At 45.1% G+C, this 21,415-nt stretch overlaps 6 protein-coding genes across 8 annotated transcripts in view; 4 read left to right on the top strand and 2 right to left on the bottom strand.

Annotated features, from left to right (window-relative positions):
- The window catches only part of LOC134190779 (MFS-type efflux pump MSMEG_3705-like), a 3,098-nt gene extending 1,322 nt beyond the window's left edge, over nt 1–1,776 (top strand). The window contains exons 3-5 of the mRNA XM_062659290.1: nt 52–242; nt 303–357; nt 427–1,776. Of these exons, the coding sequence (XP_062515274.1) occupies nt 52–242; nt 303–357; nt 427–1,389 (1,209 nt within the window). The 3' untranslated portion in view covers nt 1,390–1,776. The remainder of the gene's footprint in view (nt 1–51; nt 243–302; nt 358–426) is intronic.
- An 815-nt stretch (nt 1,777–2,591) lies between these two features.
- LOC134191515 (MFS-type efflux pump MSMEG_3705-like) lies at nt 2,592–5,963 on the top strand. Its single transcript, XM_062660138.1, has 6 exons — nt 2,592–2,681; nt 2,749–3,173; nt 4,440–4,551; nt 4,613–4,803; nt 4,868–4,922; nt 4,983–5,963. Exons 2-6 carry the CDS (start codon nt 2,857–2,859, stop codon nt 5,961–5,963), a joined length of 1,656 nt encoding a protein of 551 aa, XP_062516122.1. The 5' UTR covers nt 2,592–2,681; nt 2,749–2,856.
- Nucleotides 5,870–9,264, bottom strand: LOC134191118 (autophagy protein 5-like). The gene is made up of 9 exons (XM_062659691.1): nt 9,119–9,264; nt 8,917–9,044; nt 8,780–8,858; nt 8,642–8,719; nt 8,496–8,580; nt 8,351–8,436; nt 6,310–6,361; nt 6,189–6,248; nt 5,870–6,131 (listed from the first exon to the last, which is right to left on the bottom strand). The coding sequence occupies exons 1-9, from the start codon at nt 9,227–9,229 to the stop codon at nt 6,001–6,003; spliced, it is 810 nt and encodes a 269-aa protein (XP_062515675.1). The 5' UTR covers nt 9,230–9,264; the 3' UTR covers nt 5,870–6,000.
- LOC134191117 (protein O-mannose kinase-like) lies at nt 9,263–19,401 on the top strand. 3 transcript variants are annotated; one of them, XM_062659689.1, is made up of 4 exons: nt 9,263–10,416; nt 10,481–10,575; nt 10,630–10,721; nt 19,231–19,401. In XM_062659689.1, the coding sequence occupies exon 1, from the start codon at nt 9,269–9,271 to the stop codon at nt 10,346–10,348; it is 1,080 nt and encodes a 359-aa protein (XP_062515673.1). In that variant the 5' UTR covers nt 9,263–9,268; the 3' UTR covers nt 10,349–10,416; nt 10,481–10,575; nt 10,630–10,721; nt 19,231–19,401. The 3 variants fall into 3 exon arrangements, with proteins under 3 accessions (XP_062515673.1, XP_062515674.1, XP_062515672.1); XM_062659690.1 differs by lacking the exon at nt 19,231–19,401 and adding an exon at nt 17,799–17,924 and having other exon boundaries at nt 10,633–10,721; XM_062659688.1 differs by lacking the exon at nt 19,231–19,401 and adding an exon at nt 17,799–17,924.
- On the top strand, nt 11,099–13,857 carry LOC134191170 (uncharacterized). Its single transcript, XM_062659751.1, has 2 exons — nt 11,099–11,838; nt 12,471–13,857. The coding sequence occupies exons 1-2, from the start codon at nt 11,362–11,364 to the stop codon at nt 13,686–13,688; spliced, it is 1,695 nt and encodes a 564-aa protein (XP_062515735.1). The 5' UTR covers nt 11,099–11,361; the 3' UTR covers nt 13,689–13,857.
- Nucleotides 13,996–16,301, bottom strand: LOC134191514 (uncharacterized). The gene is made up of 2 exons (XM_062660137.1): nt 15,801–16,301; nt 13,996–15,742 (listed from the first exon to the last, which is right to left on the bottom strand). Exons 1-2 carry the CDS (start codon nt 16,299–16,301, stop codon nt 14,525–14,527), a joined length of 1,719 nt encoding a protein of 572 aa, XP_062516121.1. The 3' UTR covers nt 13,996–14,524.
- Nucleotides 19,402–21,415: the final 2,014 nt, after the last annotated feature.

Here is a 21,415-nt window from a genome sequence, read left to right as displayed (position 1 = left end):
AGAATCAATAACATTAGTTGTACATGTTCTTCGATGTCAATATGTTGTTAGGTAGTGGCCGGCCCGATTTTTATTCTTGTCTATACTGTTGCTGCAATACCACTTGGACTAGCAGCCGATCGCTACAGCAGAGTGAAACTACTGACTGTATGCATGGTGGTGTGGTCGCTTTCGACAGCTGCTTCGGGATTTTGCACAGCCTACTGGAACCTTGTCCTTTCACGAATGGGCCTAGCAATTGGGTAAGTATGCAACTGTGCTATGTGTCTGCAGTTGAGACATGATGGTTTTGTCTTTACCAGAGTGGCTGGCTGCACACCATTAGCGGTCAGTATTTTATCAGACTACTTTGCTCAGGTACAGCAACTTACAATACGTAGGCAGTTTGTAATGCGAGGCCATGTGCAGTGTCGATGATTTGTGTAGAATCATCGTGCCTCTGCGGTCGGCGTCTACAACTGGGGCATCTACACGGGCTATAGTCTCTCGTTTGCTATCGGCAATGTAGTAAATGAGGCTCTTGGATGGCGATGGGCATTTTTTATTGCAGCGATACCCGGTGGTGTCATCGCTTCGCTCGTATACTCGACGATCAAGGAACCGCAACGTGGGAAGAGTGATGGTGAGCAGACGGGGCCGGCTCTGGTGCTCACGCTGAGAGAGAAAGTTGTTGGATTGGTGAAGTCGTTTATCTTGAGTCCGTCGATGCTGATTCTCTGTGTAGCCGGTGGGATACGGAACGGTGGAGGATATGTGTGGAGTCTCAACACCGAGACGTTCTACGAGAAGGTCAAATCGCAATCGACTGAACAGATCAGTACCTACATGTCATGGATTCCGCTCGTTGGTGGATCCCTTGGCGTTCTGGTCGGTGGATTTATTTCGGATCGAATCGTGAAGAGGTCCGGACCACACGGTCGTGTTTGGGTCCTCGTTTTCAGTCAGATGTTGGCCGCTCCCTTCTGTGTTGGCGCCTTATTCCTTAGCCCTCCTTGGTGCTATTTGTCTCTCATTCCGTCCAATCTTATTGGCGAGATGTGGGTGAGTGTGACAATGACGGTCGTACTCGAGCTCGTGCCCGTGTATCTCAGGACATCGTCCGTTGCAGTCTACTTCTTCATAATCACCAATATCGGTGGGAATTTGAACCCTCTTGTTTCGGTTATCAAACACGCTTTGGGTGGAACAGACAGAGCATATAAATTTGCTCTGCTTATTATGTATGCTGGGCTGTACGTGTTGGGTGGCTTACTCTTTCTTCTTTCACTGTTTTTACTGAAGTGGGACATGAGACGAGTACGATTAGTGGAAACCGAGAAGATGTCACTTTTACATAGAGACAAACAAGATGACCCTTATGATAGCCTCGGAGACACACTACCGAAGTAATACTAATCCATGTTGGACACATAATCATATTGCTGTCAGGTTTAGTCGAGAGTTTTACAGATGAAGTGTATATGCAGTTGATGGCTGCGTTTGCAACAATGTATTGCAATAGCAGAGAGTTATAGTCCAGCCATCAATCCGACTTTTAGATTAGATTTTGTTGCAGCCAAGTAGACGATATCGTACCTTGTGTACTGTGGTAGGATTTCTATTACTGGACTTCAGGAATTGAAGGAAGATGAAAAGTGTATACAATTTGTGCTTACTGGTCTGACACATTGAATGTTAGTTTGGCCCAGATTGCACAGATTACTGATCTGGTGAAATTTCGTCAATCTGTTGTGGTCGTATTGTGATGATTAGATAAACTGTATGCAGCTAGAGTGCCGCCTGATCTAGTACATACCTACTATACATGCATGCACTACGCACACATATCAGATACATATTACTGTGTGTGTGTACTACATACATGCTGTGCATATATACCTGTTTCATGTACTGCATATATTGTATACATACCGTTATATATATGTATATATATTGTGTGTGTGTGTGTGTGTGTGTGTGTGTGTGTGTGTGTGTGTGTGTGTGTGTGTGTGTGTGTGTGTGTGTGTGTGTGTGTGTGTGTCTGTGTGTGTGTGTGTGTGTGTCTGTGTGTGTGTGTGTGTGTGTGTGTGTGTGTGTGTGTGTGTGTGTGTGTGTGTGTGTGTGTGTGTGTGTGTACAGTACATACTGGTATATACATACTACACACATGCATACTCAGTGGTGGATCTAGAGGGGGTTCCGTGGAACCTCCTAAAATTTTATGTGACGTCATCAGGCAGCCTTGGCCGCGTACCAGCAGTGCTTGTTACTTCCTGACGTGACTCGCAGCTCACGTTTTCGTTTTAAGGGACTGTTGTGGGCGCGTGTTCGAATGAACTGAAGCTGTAGTGCTTGCGTCTTCGAGAAATTTTACGCGGGGGTCGGTCCCTCGAGAGGGGACCTTGCACTTTTGAGTAGTCGTGGACCTGCTCCGTTCCAAGCGCAGAGGTTTGGTATAGAAATCGCGGCTATGTATAGCATAAACAGTTGTGGCCATGGTATATACCATGCCCGGTCTTGCAGAAGAACACACAACCCTACACCAACGCTACCGCGCGCGTTAGTGATATTCATTACCAGGATGTAAACTCTCTAACTTAGTACCGGTATATCTACATTAGCAGCTAGACGCGTCTGTACATGGACCCGACATTGCGTTGAGCCGAAATCGAATCATTCGTTTTTAATGCTTTGTGAACGGAGTGAGGCTGGATGGTGCCGTGTACGTTACCGTTTTCTTGACATTTTTTTCCTTTCTCGGCTGTTTAGGCTGTAATCGCGCTTTCTAATAGCGTTACTGTATTTGTGTTGTTTGGTAAAAGCGTTTGATGCATATGACCGTGTGCTGGAGGTTCTTCTTGTTGCGCACGTGACGACATGCATATACATGCTATAGGAGCTGGTGACGTTCACGTGACGTTGAGAGTAATAATGACGGATGCGCCGTTTGTGCAACGGTGTCTGTCTGTCCGGAAGTATGCCGTGTACGTGCTTTTTGTGCTGTTGATTGCTTTCACACTGGACCAGATGGCGCGATATACGCTGGGTGTGGTGGCTCGGCCGGTCGCTCAAGATTTGGAGTATGGGGACAAGTCTTGTATGGCAAACACGAGTGATCTGCACTACAGCAATTACAGTGATTTGTTCAGAAAGACGTGCAGCAATTTGTTTCACGACAAGAAAGTACCTAGTGGGTAGGTCTGATGTGTGTACGTACGTACCTTTCATCCATGGCTGTCCGTTGCTTGTTTGCCTGTGTGTGTGTGTGTGTGTGTGTGTGTGTGTGTGTGTGTGTGTGTGTGTGTGTGTGTGTGTGTGTGTGTGTGGTGTGTGTCTGTCTGTCTGTCTGCCTGTGTCTGTCTGTGTCTGTCTGTGTCTGTCTGTGTGTGTGTGTGTGTGTGTGTGTGTGTGTGTGTGTGTGTGTGTGTGTGTGTGTGTGTGTGTGTGTCTGTGTCTGTGTCTGTCTGTGTGTGTGTGTGTGTGTGTGTGTGTGTGTGTGTGTGTGTGTGTGTGTGTGTGTGTCTGTGTCTGTGTCTGTGTGTCTGTGTCTGTGTCTGTGTGTCTGTGTGTCTGTGTCTGTGTGTGTCTGTGTCTGTGTCTGCCTGTGTCTGTGTCTGTCTGTGTGTGTGTGTGTGTGTGTGTGTGTGTGTGTGTGTGTGTGTGTGTGTGTGTGTATGTGTGTGTCTGTGTGTGCGTGTGTGTCTGTCTGTGTCTGTGTCTGTGTGTGTGTGTGTGTGTGTGTGTGTGTGTGTGTGTGTGTGTGTGTGTGTCTGTGTGTGTGTGTGTGTGTGTGTGTGTGTCTGTGTGTGTCTGTGTGTGTCTGTGTGTGTGTGTGTGTGTGTGTGTGTGTGTGTGTGTGTGTGTGTGTGTGTGTGTGTGTGTCTGTGTGTGTGTGTGTGTGTGTGTGTCTGTGTGTGTGTCTGTGTGTGTGTCTGTGTGTGTCTGTGTGTGTATCTGTGTGTGTGTGTGTGTGTGTGTGTGTGTGTGTGTGTGTGTGTGTGTGTGTGTGTGTGTCTGTGTCTGTGTGTGTGTGTGTCTGTGTGTGTGTGTGTGTGTCTGTGTGTGTGTGTGTCTGTGTGTGTGTGTGTCTGTGTGTGTGTGTGTCTGTGTGTGTGTGTGTCTGTGTGTGTGTCTGTGGGTGTGTCTGTGGGTGTGTCTGTGGGTGTGTCTGTGGGTGTGTGTGTGCATGTGCGTGTGTGTCTGTGTGTGTGTCTGTGTGTGTGTGTCTGTGGGTGTGTCTGTGGGTGTGTCTGTGTGTGTGTCTGTGGGTGTGTGTGTGCATGTGCGTGTGTGTGTGTGTGTGCGTGCGTGCGTGTGTGTATGTATGTATGTAGGTATGTTTGTATGTATGTATGTATATGCATGTCTATCCAGTCTCCATTAGTTCTACCACAAAATTCTTGCTGTCAACTTACTCCAGACAGTAAAATCAAGAGTCAGTGATATATCATGTCTTTCAGCAACAGACCGAGCCTCTGCATTCAACATCAATTCAACATTTCTTGCTACAACCAATGCATAATCGTGCAGGGCTGCAAATGGGATTATGATGGCACGGGACTGCTTTACCAGGTCTGACAAAACTGAGTCTAGAAAACATGCTGTCAATTGATAAACCACACAATGATGATAGGTTATTGCTGGTCCAATCTTTGTCGTAGTCTTTACAATGGGAGGACTGCTGATTGGACTGGCCGCTGATCGATACAATCGCATCCTTCTCTACTCATTCTCTGTCTTCGTATTCAGCATATCGACCATTGGATCCGGCCTGGCAACAGAGTACTGGAACTTAGCGCTCTCAAGAATGGGACTAGCTTTAGGGTGAGACCTACTGCAGCCACGTACGACACAAACAAGCAACTATAAATGCTTGATTTCTCTATAGGGAATCGGGAATATGCCCAATCGGGTCCAGCGTGATTGCAGACTACTTTCCACCGGTACAGTGTTGGATGTCTCTTCACTCACATGAGGTTGCTTACTGTGTTTGCTTTGTGCAGTCTCAGCGAGCGTTAGCACTTGGCATATTCAGCTGGGGCACCTATCTTGGTTACGGCCTATCCTTTGCCGCAGGTAACGCCATTTATGATTCCTTGGGATGGCGTTGGACGTTCTTCATGACCGGCATACCGGGGATTCTTATGGCAGTCATCATTGCCGGTACCGCGCAGCATCCAGTCAGAGGTCAGCTTGAAAGCCGAAAGCCGGTAATCAAACGAAAGTGGAAGACAGTCGCGGTTGAGTTGCTCCGTTTGTTCTTCTGTACGCCATCCGTGTTGCTGCTGTGTGTGGCAGGCGGCGTGCGGTACGGTGCCGGCTACGTTTTCGCTTACAACGCGGAGCTCTTCTTCCAGAACGTCATGAAACAAACGTCGACACAAGTAGACAAGATGTTCTCATGGATACCACTCATTGGTGGTTCTATCAGCGTAGTGGTAGGCGGCCTAGTCGCGGACAAGATGGCGAAAAAGAAACGCGGTCCTCGGAGCCGCCTTTGGGTCGTCGTTTGCAGTCAATTTTTAGCAGCTCCTTTCGCAGCTGCTGCGCTGTACTTCAATCCTCCTTGGTGCTATCTTAGTCTGTTTCCGGCCTACGTCATAGGCGAGATGTGGATAAGCGTTACTCTGGCAGTCGGTATCGAGCTGGTTCCAATTCACCTCAGGACTTCAGCGGTAGCAATTTATCTCCTGATTATAACAAACATCGGAGGCAACCTGACTGCGGTTGTTTCTGGTCTAAAGTCAGCGTTTGGTGGTACCGACGAGGCGTACCAGTGGTCACTACTCATCATGTTCCCTGGCATGTACATACTAGGCGCTGTGCTCTTTCTTTGTACCGTTTTTGCTTTGAATACAAAGAGCTATGATACTACAGAGAAAGAAAGCAGTAGTAGCACAAGGTCTCTATTGGATAAAAATTGTGACAGAGAGGAGACAATCCCTCACTCGATCATACAAATACAACAAACTGATGACAGTTAGATACTGTAGCTTGTAGTAGATTATTGCTATGCAATGGCTATCGTGTGACAATGGCTATATGAAGAAAGTTGTCTGGATGACTGAAGTGTTCGCTCAAAAATTGCAGTGGAGTGTCGAGTGGGGGCTCAACACCGTGAACGATGACATGGTGAGCAGATCCATTTGATCCTAACACACAGTATCACATACCCGACGCAACAGTCACCACTGGTAAGATTTACATACCTGGAGCAACAGCATGAGGTACATGCTGCTTAATCAAATCACCAAGACTCACCAACTGATCTACACGAATGGACACAGTGAGATGGTCAACCATCACAAATAATGTTTTAATATTGAGTACCATCGTCTGACTGTGGTTTGATTGGCTCTTGTATGTATGTTTGCTGATCACCCTACAAATACAATTTGCCATTCTTAATATAATGCCAGACCTGTCCATTAGCCTTGACCTCCCAGACCCGTCTAGAATCAGCGCTACACGGGTCTGGGAGGCCGAGGCTACCTGTCCATAGTGGACATCTAAATTTTTGTTGGCTGCCTGCCTACAATGAGTACAAGCGGATAGGCAATGCAGTAAAGGGTGGAAGCAGTTATACATCAGATCAGCATGTTGTGCACCTTCTACACAATATTATATATCACAGTGTAACTTCTGTGTAGGTCAACACACCTCACTATGCCCATACATGGGACTAACAACAACTTTACCTTAAGACTTGGCTCAGGCCAAGTCCTACTCTAATATTATTATTATTAGCCCTATGTAAATCATGTTAGCTCAGACCAGTACCAATCACGTTGTCTTATAGTCTTCACTAAATAACGGGTCAGGTTCAGGCTAAGCCTAACCACTTGTCTAACCATGCATTAGTCTCGTATAGCCACACCCTTTCAGTCAACCCTCGATATAACTACACCGAGATATAACAACATTGCGATATACCGACATAGATAGTGTGGGACAACTGCGCATGTGTACATGGTACTTCACCTCTTGATATAACAACACTCGATATATTGACACTGACATATGCGGGAGAGTACAAGATGCATAGGAGTATAGAAATCTCCCTTGACTTACCGACATTCAGGTCACACAACCTATCCTCCCTTACGCACCTTTTGTGACGTGGCGCACACTAAAGCAACCGCTGCTGCTGCTGCTGCAGCGCTTTCATCTGCTTATATGGCTGCACATGAACCTGGCAGGTTCTAACCCTAGAGGGTTTCTTTAGCTACAAGTAGAATTTACAGTGCATTAGCGTGTACAGTATAGTACATGCCATTCTAAGATAAATCAAGCACATTACCGTGGCCACCACCACACTAAGATAAAACAGTGTGCGCTAATCAGGTTCCTACTTACGCAGATTTGATATGGTGACCTCGAGATACAACGATATCAAACTGCTGGTCCCGAGCATGTCGTATCAAAGGTTGACTGTAGCTAATAAAACAATGTCAACACTGCTAGTTTCAAACTTCCCAACTCATGTCAACCCTCTTTGCTCTTCTTTGAGTGAATTGGGAAAATCGACTTTATTCATGCCACGTAACGCTAAGAAACCCACTGAATTCCAAGGCTAGTTGAGTGCTTTGCTAACAAAGCAGATGCAATGCCACAATCAGTTAGCACTGGCTGACAGTCTGAACATGATGTTAATAAGCACAGCCAAAATCAACATTTACCCTGCTGCTTTCAATGTTTTTCAAGTAATATTCTTTTCAAAAAATTACCCTAAAAATTATAGGATATTATTGTAAAAAATATTTCTTCAACCTTGAAAAAAATTGCCATTTGTCTGGGTAATATCTTTGTGCACGTGCAAGCATTATCAAAATGGCCACTAGACGGAAGTCCACAGCTCAAGATGGAAACTTCTCTTCTCAACTATGGTCAAACCAAAATGCCAGTACCATTTCCGGTGTCATAATACTTCTGTAGAGAGTCAAATGACAGAAACTGTTGCTGCAGTTATTATGCTGAGCATCATTAAGAGATTTTGCCACTGGACGGAAAAATAAATATATTGAAAATGACTAATACTGCACATGAAGACCTTGAAAAATTATGATTCAAAGATTCAAAATTATTTTGGGAGTCTCTAAAATATTTAATCTCAAAAAACATTAGAAACAGTAGGGTACTTGTACTAAATCTCTAGTAATGCCAGTATTAGTCAATACTTATTAGAGGATGCTTCCAGTGGTTGTTATCTTAGCAACTTCATAATTCAATTTATCAGTTCCCTCTTTTCATCGGTTGGCTGGCCTAACAGCCAGTGCACAATATACAAAATCTGATTGCACGGCTATGACCATGGTTGGGTCTTACTGTAGTTATCATGCATGCTACAGCTAGAGCTTTCAATGCTATATACCTGATAAATTCGGTATGGAATACTTCGAAATGGTTCGCCACTAGCCATAAGACGCTTGTTGACTTCCCAGAAAAGATCGAACTGATCTACACCACCATACTTACGTGACTCTACTGACAGCACCAAGGGCACCTACTGAACAAACCGTTTTTCAGCCCATTCCACAACTGTCGGTGATCTTTCTTCTGCATGTTGTTCATTATACTGCCACGATGCTTTATGAAGTCAGCCTGGTAAGACCATTGCTAAGATTACCATGGAACGAACGAAAACATGACTCGGCGTGCAGACCTCTTTGAGTGACGACATGAAAAACGATTCCACAGCATCTTCTCCAGGACAATGGATAATCTGCTCCTCGGGAAAGCGCTGCAAAAGTATAATTCTATGGCAAACAGCTCAACTGGCATGTCGATCCACAAAAAAAACCTTGAAGTGTACAGTCAGGTTCCAAGGTAAACTCTCCGGGTTCCCGTATAAGTCGAACAACAAGCCGATTGGAAAGTGCCTGTGAGAAACAGTCACGTGAGTAACAGGGCAGAAATATTCACGGCCAGCTTTGGCACCATTTCAGTGGTTGACCATCCCAGTCAAACCACATTTCGTCTCCCCGCTCTGGTGTAACAGCTCGCTGAAAATTTCTTTTCACTTTCTCCGTTACCAGCGGTAGGTAGCTATTCCTAGGCAGTAATACCTGTACGAGAAACCGAGAAATACTAGGCACACACACACACAAGACGATATCACGTGACTTCAGGGTGTTCTCACAAAGTAAGGCTCGGGTTGCTCGACGGTAGACACCTCGTTCGACGCCAAATTGAAACAAACGGGAATGCGGCCATTCCAGACTTCTCTGAGAATCTCCGTGTCTTCAGCCATGACAATGTGTGATGTCGTATTGATATTAATGGGTCAAGCATGTGCTGTAAGTTGCGCCCTGTCTGCGTGTTTGGCATCGTTTCAAGCTTTCTACTGTTAATATACGTCAAATTGGACTTGCAACTGATTTTTGTAGAGACGTCTCACGAACAACCGTCTTCATATCCAGCAACTGCGCGCCATCAAAAATCTCTGGTTCCTTTCTCACCAGAGCGTTGCGTTGCTGGCTTTGTCTCAAGCATGGAGATTTGTCGACCTTGCCCTAGAGGACAGTTTTCTTTGCCCGGTTGGATTTCTTGTGCACCCCTTCTGACTTGCAATGATATCAATTATGGTGTGAGGATTGAAGGTCATTTCATTAGTGGCGGAGTGAAGCACGTTTATTATGCTGACTGGAACGGAATACAAGTTGTTTACAACATAGGCTATTTGAAAGATGATTTCGAGCACGGAGTCACTATGCTCAAGGCATTAAGTCCGCATCCCAGGATTATTCATCCCATTGGAAAATGTAGGAACGTTCTTCTGACTTTGCGGTATAATCTCGGCTCTGCCGAGTGGGTGAATGACGTGCTGGCTAGAAAGGAATACGTAAAATTTGACAACTGTGTTACTCGATTTCGGATGGCATTGGATTATGTAACAATTATAGCTTATCTTCATGACAGTCCCATTGGTGTGCGGGTTATGTGTGACAGTGCTGACTTGGAGAAGACTCTGTCTCAATATTTAATCACCGACGATCTGAGACTTGTATTAAATGATGTCGACGCTTTGCCAGAAGTCAATCACACAGAAAAGAAGTTGATAAAGTGTGGCCATCGAGAGTTGTACGGTGATTTTGTGGCACCAGAGCAGAAATGGCCGTTTGCAGACAGTCCGTTCAACGACGACAGGATGCCTCCTTATGACGAAAAAGTGGACATTTGGAGAGTTCCTGCTGTCGTGGAATTTTTGCTGGGAAATACAGTTAATTCCTGTTCCGCACTAACTCGGCTGGAAACTATTCACACAAAATGTAGGAATATTGATTCCAAACTTAGGCCATCTGCTAAAGAAGTCTTATCTTTGTATCAAACGACGTGGGACATTCTAGCATCGGATTTCCAGTATGAGTAGAGGTCAGTGTTTGAGGCGTCGTGGAATCAAGTGTAGTCAGTCTTTGTTTATTACCTCTGCACGAAACGGTAGGTATAGTAACACTGACCCGTAGACCAACGGTCGACCAACGACAGTTTGTTTATATTGTAGTTTCTGAGCTGCTAATGGAATCAGTGGTCACTCAGATTGTTCTTGAAGTGGTCAAGAAGGTGCTTGCAATGGTCAACTAAACTTCTAGCCAGCTGGTAAGTAATGGAAAGTTACATTAGTTATATCGTAGTTGTGATTGTTCATTTTAGTAGTTTTTACCCTCTGTCAGCACTACGATTTTGTGTCGCTACTACCTTCTCTATGATGCATGATTATGCACCAGAACAATGCACAGTGACAGGTGAGAAATTAACTGTTTACATGTTTATCAGAGGTATTGCACGTGTATGCCAACAGTCAATGACAGACATATGTATACAGTACATACAGTACATACAGTATAGGCCTCATGTGATAGCAACATGGAATGTATGATATATGTACATATGGTAACAGAATGTGTAGAGGTCTTTTTTGGTGATATGCTGATTAGCTTGCATATTGTCACGTTTGTGAGGGCGGAATTGATATAGAGACAAAACCATGGAATCCAGGATGGATAGCGTTGAGTCTACCATTCTGTGGCATACATTACTAGATATCTATTTCTAATTCTAGTAATAGTGTATTGTCAATTAGAGGTTAGTCATGTTTCTGTAAGTACACGTGGGTGTTATGTTTCTTATGTTGGTGTGGGTGTTGACTAGGGACACTGGTTTGCTATCTCGAACGCTTAGTTCCACAGCATGAGTGCAACAGAGTGTAGTTGGAGACCATCTGAAATACAATGCCTCAATGCCACCCATTCGATTCACACATGCTAATGTATCACTCCTCCACATTTCCGTACTTTAAGACACTAGGCTTTTATACATTTCAATCTTTATTCTTTGAGTGTGTGTTTGCCTGCGACGTCCTCCTTTGACCGTTTCTGTAGCAAGATGTTGCAGCTTTTGTCCATCGGTTTGACCGCATTACTGATGCTCACTGCAAGTCAGGACATGGATCCGACTGTCGTCGAACTGGCGGACGTTCCCGTCGCCGTCCTGCAAGAGCTACTGAAGCTGACGGACGACGAGATCGTCGACGGAGAACTGGAGCGCGGAAGTCGAAAGATCTACCGCGCTCGAGGTCGCGACGTGGCGTACTACGAGTTCAAGTTTAATGGTCAGTACGTCATTCTCGCCAACGCCGCTCGCGGTCACGTCGACAACATCCTCGTCAGTCGAGGCCCTCTGCCGTCACCGACCGAGTCGGTGACGTTGACGGCAAGCGAGCGCCTCGTTTCCTGTTCTCGTTACATTCTTCTGGCGCCCGAAGGGCCGCTCGGTTGCGCGGGAAGCGACGGTAGAATAGTGGCTGGATCGGACGAGTGGAAGAGTGGGCTTGCAGAGGCGGGCGTTCTACGAAAGCTTCAGGTGAATTTCTGGCTCTCTAATGTACTGAGACCTCTTAATGTGCATGGTTCGATTGCTTGATAAGCTCCAGTGGCGGATCTATAGGATTTGAGAGTGGGAGGAGGGCAAAAAATCAGATGTGGGCGTCTCCTTTATGCAGTTTACTGTAGACCAACAGTTTGCTATAGCTAAATAAGCCGATATGTACACCAGACTTACATCACGACAACCCCTACACTTGGTTAGTATGCATAGTACAGCTATAGGATTCCCTGGAAGGTGGACAGAAAGCTAAATATATTGTATACAGATTTCTGCAGGATCTGCAGAAGTGCATGCATGGACTTTGAAGCAACATCTTTCTCGGCAGCTTAGCAGCGAATACGTTTACACTGACGTCACAAGAGATGTTGTTGTAAATAAATAAATAGCAAGATGATGGCACTTTGCTCTCACTTGCAACAGGTCTGTAATCTAGGCTCTTGTTTGGGACTCTAGACTATCGATTGACTCAGATTTTTAGAAGCAAAATCAAAAAAGGCTCCAAACGTGCCCCACGTCTTTTGCCTGGATCCGCTACTGATAGCCGCGATACCAATGCTAATCACCGGGCTTTAACTCACGTGAGTCACTGTGGTGCCTCCTAATTCTAGGACGGCAAAGGCCAGATCGACTGGAAAGGTGCTCGCGCACTCTCCGATCGCAGGTTTCGTTATCTCTGGAAGGCATACGAACGATCCGTTTCTACAAACACCGACGTGCGGCAGTTTCTTCAGATGCGCCAGTCGTCGAGCGTCAGACCGTCCTCCTACATCGAAGACGCTCTCGAACCAGGACACGCAATCAAAATCGTCAAAACGGAACACTTCAGTCGCCTCACAATGACAGCAATCTCTGGAAGACCGCGCACAAGGGACGAACGTGTAGACTCGGAGTACATCAATGCTGTCAGAAACGCTTTTTGCGAGATTCTCGACGGCATCACCTGCAACTCGGATAGCACAGAGATCGCTCCAGACGTCGAAAAGACATCCGTCAGTGGTCTGAAATACTTTGCCGTCACTCTCAACGAGACCTTGTCTCGCCTGCAGACTTTATTCCGTCGTCGCGGTATCGGAATCGTGTTCACGGCGTACTATACCCAACCGGATCAGACACTCACATTGCGTTACGGTCTCGATCTGGCGTCGCGCCCGAAACGTGGACTACGCACGAGGACAACAAGCTTTTTTAGAGTTCCATACGAGTGGAGATTATTTCCCGACTATGGGCAGTTTAGAACGGCGGAGGACTGCCCCGTCGGGAGCGGACCGGTCGCGTGGGCGATGGTGCTCGGTTATCTGGATCGGGTCGGACACTACCGTCCGAGTTCCAACTACAGCACGGATTTGTATCCGGGAAAAGTGGCGCCGCGTTTGTCCAATCGACGCGACGAGGGCTTGGTGTCGTGGATTACATCAATTGCGGAACGTTTGGGGACGAACTGCAAGGACGGGCGAGCGAATACTCTTGTTAGTCAAATGTCGAACGTTGAGGGTATCTACACCGAGACACAGCCGGATGGAGAGTTTAAGGAACACGTGAGTAATGAGACTTCAGCCGGAGAAGCGGCCATTGGTTACATCAGAGAGGGCAGCCCAGCTGTGGTTAGGATTGTATGGAGCATCCGGGCGTTCGTTGGGCATTATGGTGTGGCTACTAGAGCTCAGCGACGCGTGCATGTCTTCCGTAAATGCTTTTTTTGGGGTGTCTGCGTTCGATGGCAGGTGAAGAGCTCTTGGTATTTGTATGTTCATAGAGGATGGTGGGGTGGATGGAATGCTTGGGTCAAGGCATCCGATGTGGACTATGCTGCGACGCTGACAAAGTGATGGTGGATGTAGAGTCGATGGAAATGCTTTTTGATAGTCTGTGACGCGCTTCGGTTGCTGTGTACGTAATGGATTTTTTGCACACGTGTTTGTGTTTAGTCTTTGTTATGAAAGTTATTAGACCTCTGCTGTGTATTGCGTGTGGCCATATATATGATATTCTATTGTATCTGTAAGGCGTTTGTGGAGGGTATTCTTTATAATGAACCACACACACACACACACACACACACACACACACACACACACACACACACACACACACACACACACACACACACACACACCACGTGCACAAACACGCGCGCACGCACGCACGCACACACACACACACACACACACCACGTGCACACACACACACGCACACACACACACACACACACACACACACACACACACACACACTGCGTGAGTATAGTAGTTTGGTCACAATTGTTGTTGAGTGGAAATTTATAATTATATAGAAGCTTTCCAAAAAAGTGCACTTGCCCAATTCAATGCGTCAATTGGCTAAATGGCTCCCAAGAGATATTGGTATCGAATGAAGTGAGGCATATCTGTAGTGAGACAGACTGCGTGGGAAGGGTGATGTTCGGTATTACAATTACTCTGTAAATGATCACTTGTGTGTGTGTATATCTTGATCGATTCCCTTACTAACGATTGTCTTGTCTGATTTCCGTGTGACTTTCAGCTCACGTTACTTGAAAATGCTACACTGACGCGACCAAGTCGAAATCAACGCAATAACTCAAGCGCTGCTCTTATTTTATTCGATTTAAGTTCACGAAAACTTTAGTTTCATTGCCATTGCTACACAATGAGTTATTGTTATTTCACTTAGTTAGGGTTGCTGCATAGTAGGCTTGAGCCTTTTTCCAACCGTTACCAGCGCCTCCCCACCCCATGTGCAAGTAGAAATCGATCTCATACTCCGTATCGGTAGAGCAGCTCGCTGAAGACTTGGAGCACGTGCGAACATGTCTCGCACGCTTGCGGAATTTGGTAGCCACAGGGTAGTGTTGGGAAAATATTCCACTCGACTTCCACCCTAAGACGGCAGGACTCCCCTGTAGTATGTACCCGATAGCTGCGTCGCGGAACCGATCTGCGTAAGACGCAACGAGAAAATTGCTGTTCCACCAGCTTCTCTCTTCTTCAAATAATCCGCCCGGTTGTATATCTTTGTAGTAGGTTGCAATGTTGTGCATTTTGGATGCCAGGGTAGCGCCTTGACCGAAGAGGCAGATGGTGCCCAGTGCGTCGTGGAGACTTTCGATCCAACGTTTCAGATTCGAATCCGACTCGCTAAACTTTGCGGGTGCAGCTCCGTAGGGGTAGAGAGGTCTGTACGAGTCGGCTGAGAGGTTGCTAATTCTGTTCATATAACCGAGAATCATGGCCCACGCAACCGGACCGCAACCAACGTAACACTTTCCGTACTTGAATTGGTGGTAGTCGGGAAATTCGGTTTCGTATGGAATGCTCGAATGGTCGCCACTTGAGCTCGACGTTCTCTTTGCTCTGCCTCGGAACCGGTCGGTTCCGTACCGCAGTGTCAGTGACGGACCGCCTCGACTGTACGTTACATTGAATTTCAGACTGATTCTGTTTTCTTTGAAAAGCTGATGCAGATGGGTTGTGTTGGTAGTGACAGTGATGGCTACATACGCGAGACCGTTGAGAGATTCTCGTTCGTCATCAGCAAATACTTCAGAACTGCTCGGTTTACAGATCACATTACTGAGGATTTCGCACACTCGTCTGTGATTGTCAGACGACTCTGAATTTAGACGAGAATATTGTAATGTACCGTGCTGATCGACGTGAAGATGGATTGCCTTTAGGAATGGGGATTTCAGGATTTTTATCGTTTGCCCTGGAGAGAGCACTTCTTCTGTATACGTGTCATTTTCGAAGTTGGAGCCGGTTTGCAAGTAGCGTATCACGTCGCGGCTGCGACGAGCCTCGTTTTCTGAACTACGCCAAGCTTCTTTCAGTTGGACTTCATACCATCGAAACGCTCGGTTCCAATCAATACTTCCGTTCGCGTTCTATGAAAGTGAAGAATGGTGTATGAAGACATGATGATGTTTAGTTTCTGTGTTTTACTTGAAATTGCAGTCGGTCGTCTGACTGCGAGAGTGCGTGTATCCAGTCTTCTGATCCTGCGGTCACTGTTCCTGTGCCGTCTCTACCAACTTTGCTCTCACATGCGAGTGGACCGTCTGGTGCAACAAGAATGTAGCGGAGACATGCGGAGCTCTTCTCTCTCGCGAGAACTCCGTCGACGGTCTGAGTGGGACTGGGCAGAGGACCCTGACTGACGAAGATTTTGTCCACGTGAGTGGGTTGCGAGTTGGCTACGATGATGTACTGATTGTTGAAAGTGAACTCGTAGTAAGCCACTTCGCCACCATTTGGTCTGTATATCTCTCTGCTGTAGTCGTCTAGTCGACCGTCGATGACACTTTCGTCTGTCAACTTTAGTAGTTCTTGTAAGACGGTGACTGGCACGTCTAACAGGTTGATTTTAGGGGCTCCATTCGTGGTCGATGAGCCGACATGGAAAGCGGCAATAGCTACCACACAGAAGAAATGTAACATGAGCATGCTCGACTTGGTGCAGCAGATACTGAATTGTGATAAAGGTCGTGTCTTGTTATATATAATTCGTCAAAAGTAGCTTTGGTCAGTGAAGTGAACTATAGAAAGTGAAAATTAGATCTAACGCTGATATCAACGGTAGGTGCACTACAGTATATTTATGAGCACTAACGTGCTAAACCAAACCCTCGGCTGCTATTCACCTTAACCTAAATCTAATTAGTAATTAGTCAAGAGTCAATGAGGAGCGTGTGAAGGGGCTGGACACATACATTGTCTGGCACGTGGGACTGTGACATCTGAAAGCTAGTGGATGCCTCTTGAAAGCATGCATGCGAAGATATACATCGACTGGCACGTCAACTAACTCTAGCGATGAGCACATTCATTACGTTCCAATTGTTCCTCTGTTGGTCACTTGGTCCATCCGTCCACAGAGGCATTACTGTAGCCCTAGCGCATGCGCACATCCGGTTAATGACTACAAGAATGTTTTATGCAGATTGTTGTCTAATTGACATAACCAAATTTAGATTGCGGAGACCGTTTGTGTCGAATAAAACCATCTGCAAACATAAATTTAGAAGGATGAACGTTTGCACGAATACAGTCTAAGAAGTTGAAGTTATTGCAACAATTTTGAAGAGCATGCGTGATATTAGTATATGTGATATTGGGTTAACATCCTTTCAGGGTTGTTTTAACGCAACTTAGCTTCGTGTACCTATATATATATATATATATATATATATATATATATATATATATATATATATATATATATATATATATATATATATATGTAGGTACACGAAGCTAAGTTGCGTATATGTATATATATACATGGGACACACAAGGTAGCTTTCTCTTATAGGCAGAGGAACCGCACGGAGGTCAGAGGGCATGGGCCCAAAAAATCTTCCTGACGTACTACAATACTCCAATGAATACATGTTTGGCCCCCATCATCTAGGCTTTCTAATTGTCATTATAGACACCCTAAACGAAAAGAATTGGTGCCTTACCAGATAGAAAGGTTGCTATCGCTGGGGTCTAGTTTTATTCACAATTGTAGGACCGAGTTGCCAATGGCAGAACTGTAAAGCACATATCCCTAGATGCAGTTTGAATGCAGGTGTGTCCCTTTAGCTCCGTTTGCTGCTATAGGTTTACAGCCTTCTGTGCGTGTGAGTATCATTCTGTTGCTGGACGCCTATAGACCACGGTTAATTTTTTCCAGAATGATGACTCTCAGTTTAGTCAGCACTGGATACATGCATGAAAGAACTCATTATGATTTCCATAGGGATGGGTAGACTCACGTCTTGTTTGTTCTGGCTGACAGATATGCTTCGGTAGCCTAATTGTTATGTTCACAAACAATTCACATCTTGATAAACCAGTAGCCCTGGGCAGTTATATGGCCCGATTTATTGACTAGTCAATATGTAGCGGAAGTGGGATTTGCCCTTCCCCCGCCTACTCTGTGCTTTGTTTACGTAGGCGATTGTTAAAACGTCTGGGTTCCGAGGCTAAGCGAATAGTACTGGACACTGATTGGCGCAGACAAAGCTAGGGTGCTACAAAGCAATATGTGAGTACCATAGCTATACAGCTATACCAACAAACCTCATCAGCCATCTGAAGTAAATTCCAGCATTTGGCAGAGTTGATGCAGTGTGTTTATAGAGTGGGAAGAAACACCCCAAAGCTATAGCTGTTCAAACGACTCAATGTGGCTCTTAATTAACAATGGTCTAGTGTTTTCTCATTGAGACAAATCCTTAATCAGGATGTGAACATGTGGTTGTACAACTTGGTGAGATAGACATTACTAATAATATTTGTAGGTGTGTTCACATTATGGTGTGATATGTTTTGATTACTTGGTTTGTACATACAGCTATTGTGATGCTGTGCATGTGTGTATGTGTGTGAGAAGAATCTGTACACATGGGTGTCTCTCTGACAGCACAGTTAGAATACTGGAAATGACGAAGGACACAACAGTTAGGTACTCTGTCATTTCTCCATGCTGTCTCTGTGATAGTACTGCAATAGCAACGAAAACGAAGTCCTCAGTCATCTAGCACTAGCACTCCTATATTCTTGCTGCTCCACCATTGCAAGACAAGAAATCATTGCAGCATCCACCACAGCAAGACAGTGATTTCCTTGATAGTCATATTACTACTCTGGTAACTATGAGCTAGGCAGACTACTATTCTGGTTACTTATTGTATGGGCTTGGTCAATTATCTCGTTGATAATCCAGTGAGGCCTCGGGTCAATGAATGCCATAAACAGCAGATACTCATGTAATAAGTATTAGTTATTACATGGGTAGCGGGTGATTATGGCCCGGGGCCTCACAGGATTATCAACGAGATAATTGACCGAGCCGGAGGCGAGGTTCAATTATCGAGGTGATAAGCCCTGAGGCAGAGGTGTTCATAATGCCATAAACATCAGCTACCCATGTAATATGTGATTTATTGTATGGGCGTGGTTGGGTGACGACAAGGACGACAAGGAGAACAACCCCAGCAATCCATTTAATAACTAATACTAAACAGCTAGGAATGTTGTGATAGCTCCAAATCAGACAGAAGTAACCACAAAGCAACTTTCTTTGCAAGCCAGAGGCAAACATGATAAAAAGCTCAAACCAGGCTGGCAAACCATTGTTACAACCATTGTTTGAAGCTGCAGCAACTCCCTCAGAGGCCACCACGTGAAGGTATGCTGGACATTGGCCTCCAGTGTCTCAAACATAACCATGCAACTGCCATTGCTGTTAGCCTTTAGTAGTAGTTTACATTGCTGCATCTTTGGCCTAGCAAACCTATCTATAATATACATACTGCGATTACCTATCTAATCATTACTTACACACAGAAGAGGCAATAAACCGTTTTTTGAATCAATTCATTAGATGAAAGTTGAGACACGGAATGAAGTATAAAACAGTGGAAAGGTGGAAGGCAAGACAGTTGGCCTCCACAGTGTCTCAATCATTTACTGCCACTGTCAATGAACTGTTACATTTGCTGCAACTACACATGTTTATCTGACTACAACCAATCTCACACACATGAATGGTGTAAAGTAAATTGTTACTGAAATCTATTGATCTCATCAAGAATGGTGCAAACTAAAACACACACACACACACACACACACACACACACACACACACACACACACACACACACACACACACACACACACACACACACACACACACACACACACACACAGCTGTCTCACTATCTTACTGCAATGAGTCGATCTCACACACATGAATGGTGCAAAGTAAACTACACATACAACTGTCTTCTATAAAGTAATTTCAGAGGGGTTGAGACACTGGATGCAGTTTAGCAAGTCAAAGTGTGTAAGGCAAGAACATGCAGCTGGCACAATGAGCAGGGGCAAATACTGTAACCTTGACTCTAATTCTAATCCTAACCCTGACTGTAACCCTAGCCCTGACCTTGACGCTACCTAACAGTAACTTTTCTTAACAGTAACGAACTTCCACCTGGCTCACTCATCATCATGATATTATGGATTCTATAAAACATATACAAAACTGGCTCGGAAATTGCGAACGCATTATCCAAAACCCAGCTTACCACCGATTTTCGAGCTCACAAGAAACAGAGCGACTGACTGTACTGTAGCTATAACACACAAAGAGACTGATTTTTACAGCTACAACAACACCAACCGCCACGCACAGCGGAAGTCTAGAGCACATACGAAAACCAGCTTTCGGTTAGATAGGTACAAAAGAAGCAGCACTGATTTTCAGTGAACAAAACATGATTTCATGCACCTACGATGTTTTGGGCTTTCAGAAGATGACACTAATGATGGAACAAGCATAGCGTTACAACCTTCGCTCTCTAGACGTCTGGTTCTTTGTGCAACGTCTCTATAGGCGTCTGATTGTTTGTGCAGCTTTTGAGGTCGTAACTAGGGGCGGTTTTACAGACCGTCAGCCAACGTCCCATAGGGCCTCGCTTTTATTTTCTAGCGCGCTGGTCCGCACCCCCGCATATAGCTCCACGTGCTCCGCCACGACAAAATATTGTAGGCATTTTATTGCAATACATAAGATTGAGACTCATCGGCGGTCCCGGAAGACATGTGTTACATAGTATCACATACGGGCTCGTTGTTCGAACACCTGCGAAGTCAACAGCGCGATTTGAGCCCCGTTTGGGAGAGGAAAGTTGCATGGTGAACGCCATGCTACACCGGAAGTGACAACTCAACTACGCACTGCAACACCGTTGAGTCGACACACCACTAGACGCCTTTCTCAGTAGAAGCTTGTCTACCATGCTATCATCGTACCGTGTTGTCAGAAAACTATGAGACGGCTGTGTGTATGGAGCGCCATCCGTACCAAAAATCGTACGTAGTATTTTAGAGTAACAGGATTAGGATACGTGTGCTCATATCTACGAATGCCACTTGTTGTAATCACCTTGCATTACCGCTGATGCTAACGTCAAAGCCACGCCAGAGTCGGCAGTGACTGAATGTAAGGCTACTGTACACACTGTACAACTTGTCAAACTACTTGCTAGCGTATTCTACTGTTTAGCTTTTGGCTAATTAAATGTTGATCTGTGCATGTCTTGAAAAGAATTGTCTGATGTAATACACAACGCAGGTCTGTATCACAGCAACAAATTAGACTATTGAACGTGTCTAGTACAGTATATTCAGGTAATGACTGCAACAGTTAATCAACTAATCAATTAATTTAATAACTATCTATTAATAATAAATTGCAGTTACATGCCCTTTATAATTATTGGAAAATTGATCTCGTTTGCTTATACTTGTAGTACATACTCATTATTCTTCTAGTAAGAGACTTTCTCTAATGAATTTATGGTCGTGTGATAGTGATGTTTTGATAATAATTAATACTATGAGTGATTATTGTTCACATTTGTGACACAAGCAAGACTTGGGTTGATTTGATTTCAAGAGCAGCCACTACCTACTGTTTCAACTCTTCTTTCAATTTTCTGGAACTCTGCAGTGGTGCCACATCTAGCACAAGACTGGCAATCTCTTCCAGGATGAACAGTTTTCCT

Source organism: Corticium candelabrum, chromosome 15 (assembly GCF_963422355.1).
Source record: "Corticium candelabrum chromosome 15, ooCorCand1.1, whole genome shotgun sequence".
NCBI classification, from domain to species: domain Eukaryota; kingdom Metazoa; phylum Porifera; class Homoscleromorpha; order Homosclerophorida; family Plakinidae; genus Corticium; species Corticium candelabrum.
The sequence above is the reverse complement of the archived record's forward strand: the minus strand, read 5'-3'. Positions and strand labels throughout refer to the sequence as shown.

Bases quoted from the DNA above. Each gene is read 5' to 3' on its own strand.
- LOC134191515 (XM_062660138.1), top strand. From the start codon at position 2,857: ATGCATATACATGCTATAGGAGCTGGTGACGTTCACGTGACGTTGAGA. The intron at 3,174-4,439 runs GTAGGTCTGATG...CATGTCTTTCAG, and splicing joins GACAAGAAAGTACCTAGTGG to CAACAGACCGAGCCTCTGCA. The intron at 4,923-4,982 runs GTACAGTGTTGG...TGCTTTGTGCAG, and splicing joins TTGCAGACTACTTTCCACCG to TCTCAGCGAGCGTTAGCACT.
- LOC134191118 (XM_062659691.1), bottom strand. From the start codon at position 9,229: ATGGCTGAAGACACGGAGATTCTCAGAGAAGTCTGGAATGGCCGCATT. The intron at 9,045-9,118 runs GTGAGAACACCC...TTTCTCGTACAG, and splicing joins AGCAACCCGAGCCTTACTTT to GTATTACTGCCTAGGAATAG. The intron at 6,249-6,309 runs GTACTCAATATT...CCATTCGTGTAG, and splicing joins CAAACCACAGTCAGACGATG to ATCAGTTGGTGAGTCTTGGT.
- LOC134191117 (XM_062659689.1), top strand. From the start codon at position 9,269: ATGTGCTGTAAGTTGCGCCCTGTCTGCGTGTTTGGCATCGTTTCAAGC.
- LOC134191170 (XM_062659751.1), top strand. From the start codon at position 11,362: ATGTTGCAGCTTTTGTCCATCGGTTTGACCGCATTACTGATGCTCACT. The intron at 11,839-12,470 runs GTGAATTTCTGG...TCCTAATTCTAG, and splicing joins GCGTTCTACGAAAGCTTCAG to GACGGCAAAGGCCAGATCGA.
- LOC134191514 (XM_062660137.1), bottom strand. From the start codon at position 16,301: ATGCTCATGTTACATTTCTTCTGTGTGGTAGCTATTGCCGCTTTCCAT. The intron at 15,743-15,800 runs GTAAAACACAGA...TCACTTTCATAG, and splicing joins ACGACCGACTGCAATTTCAA to AACGCGAACGGAAGTATTGA.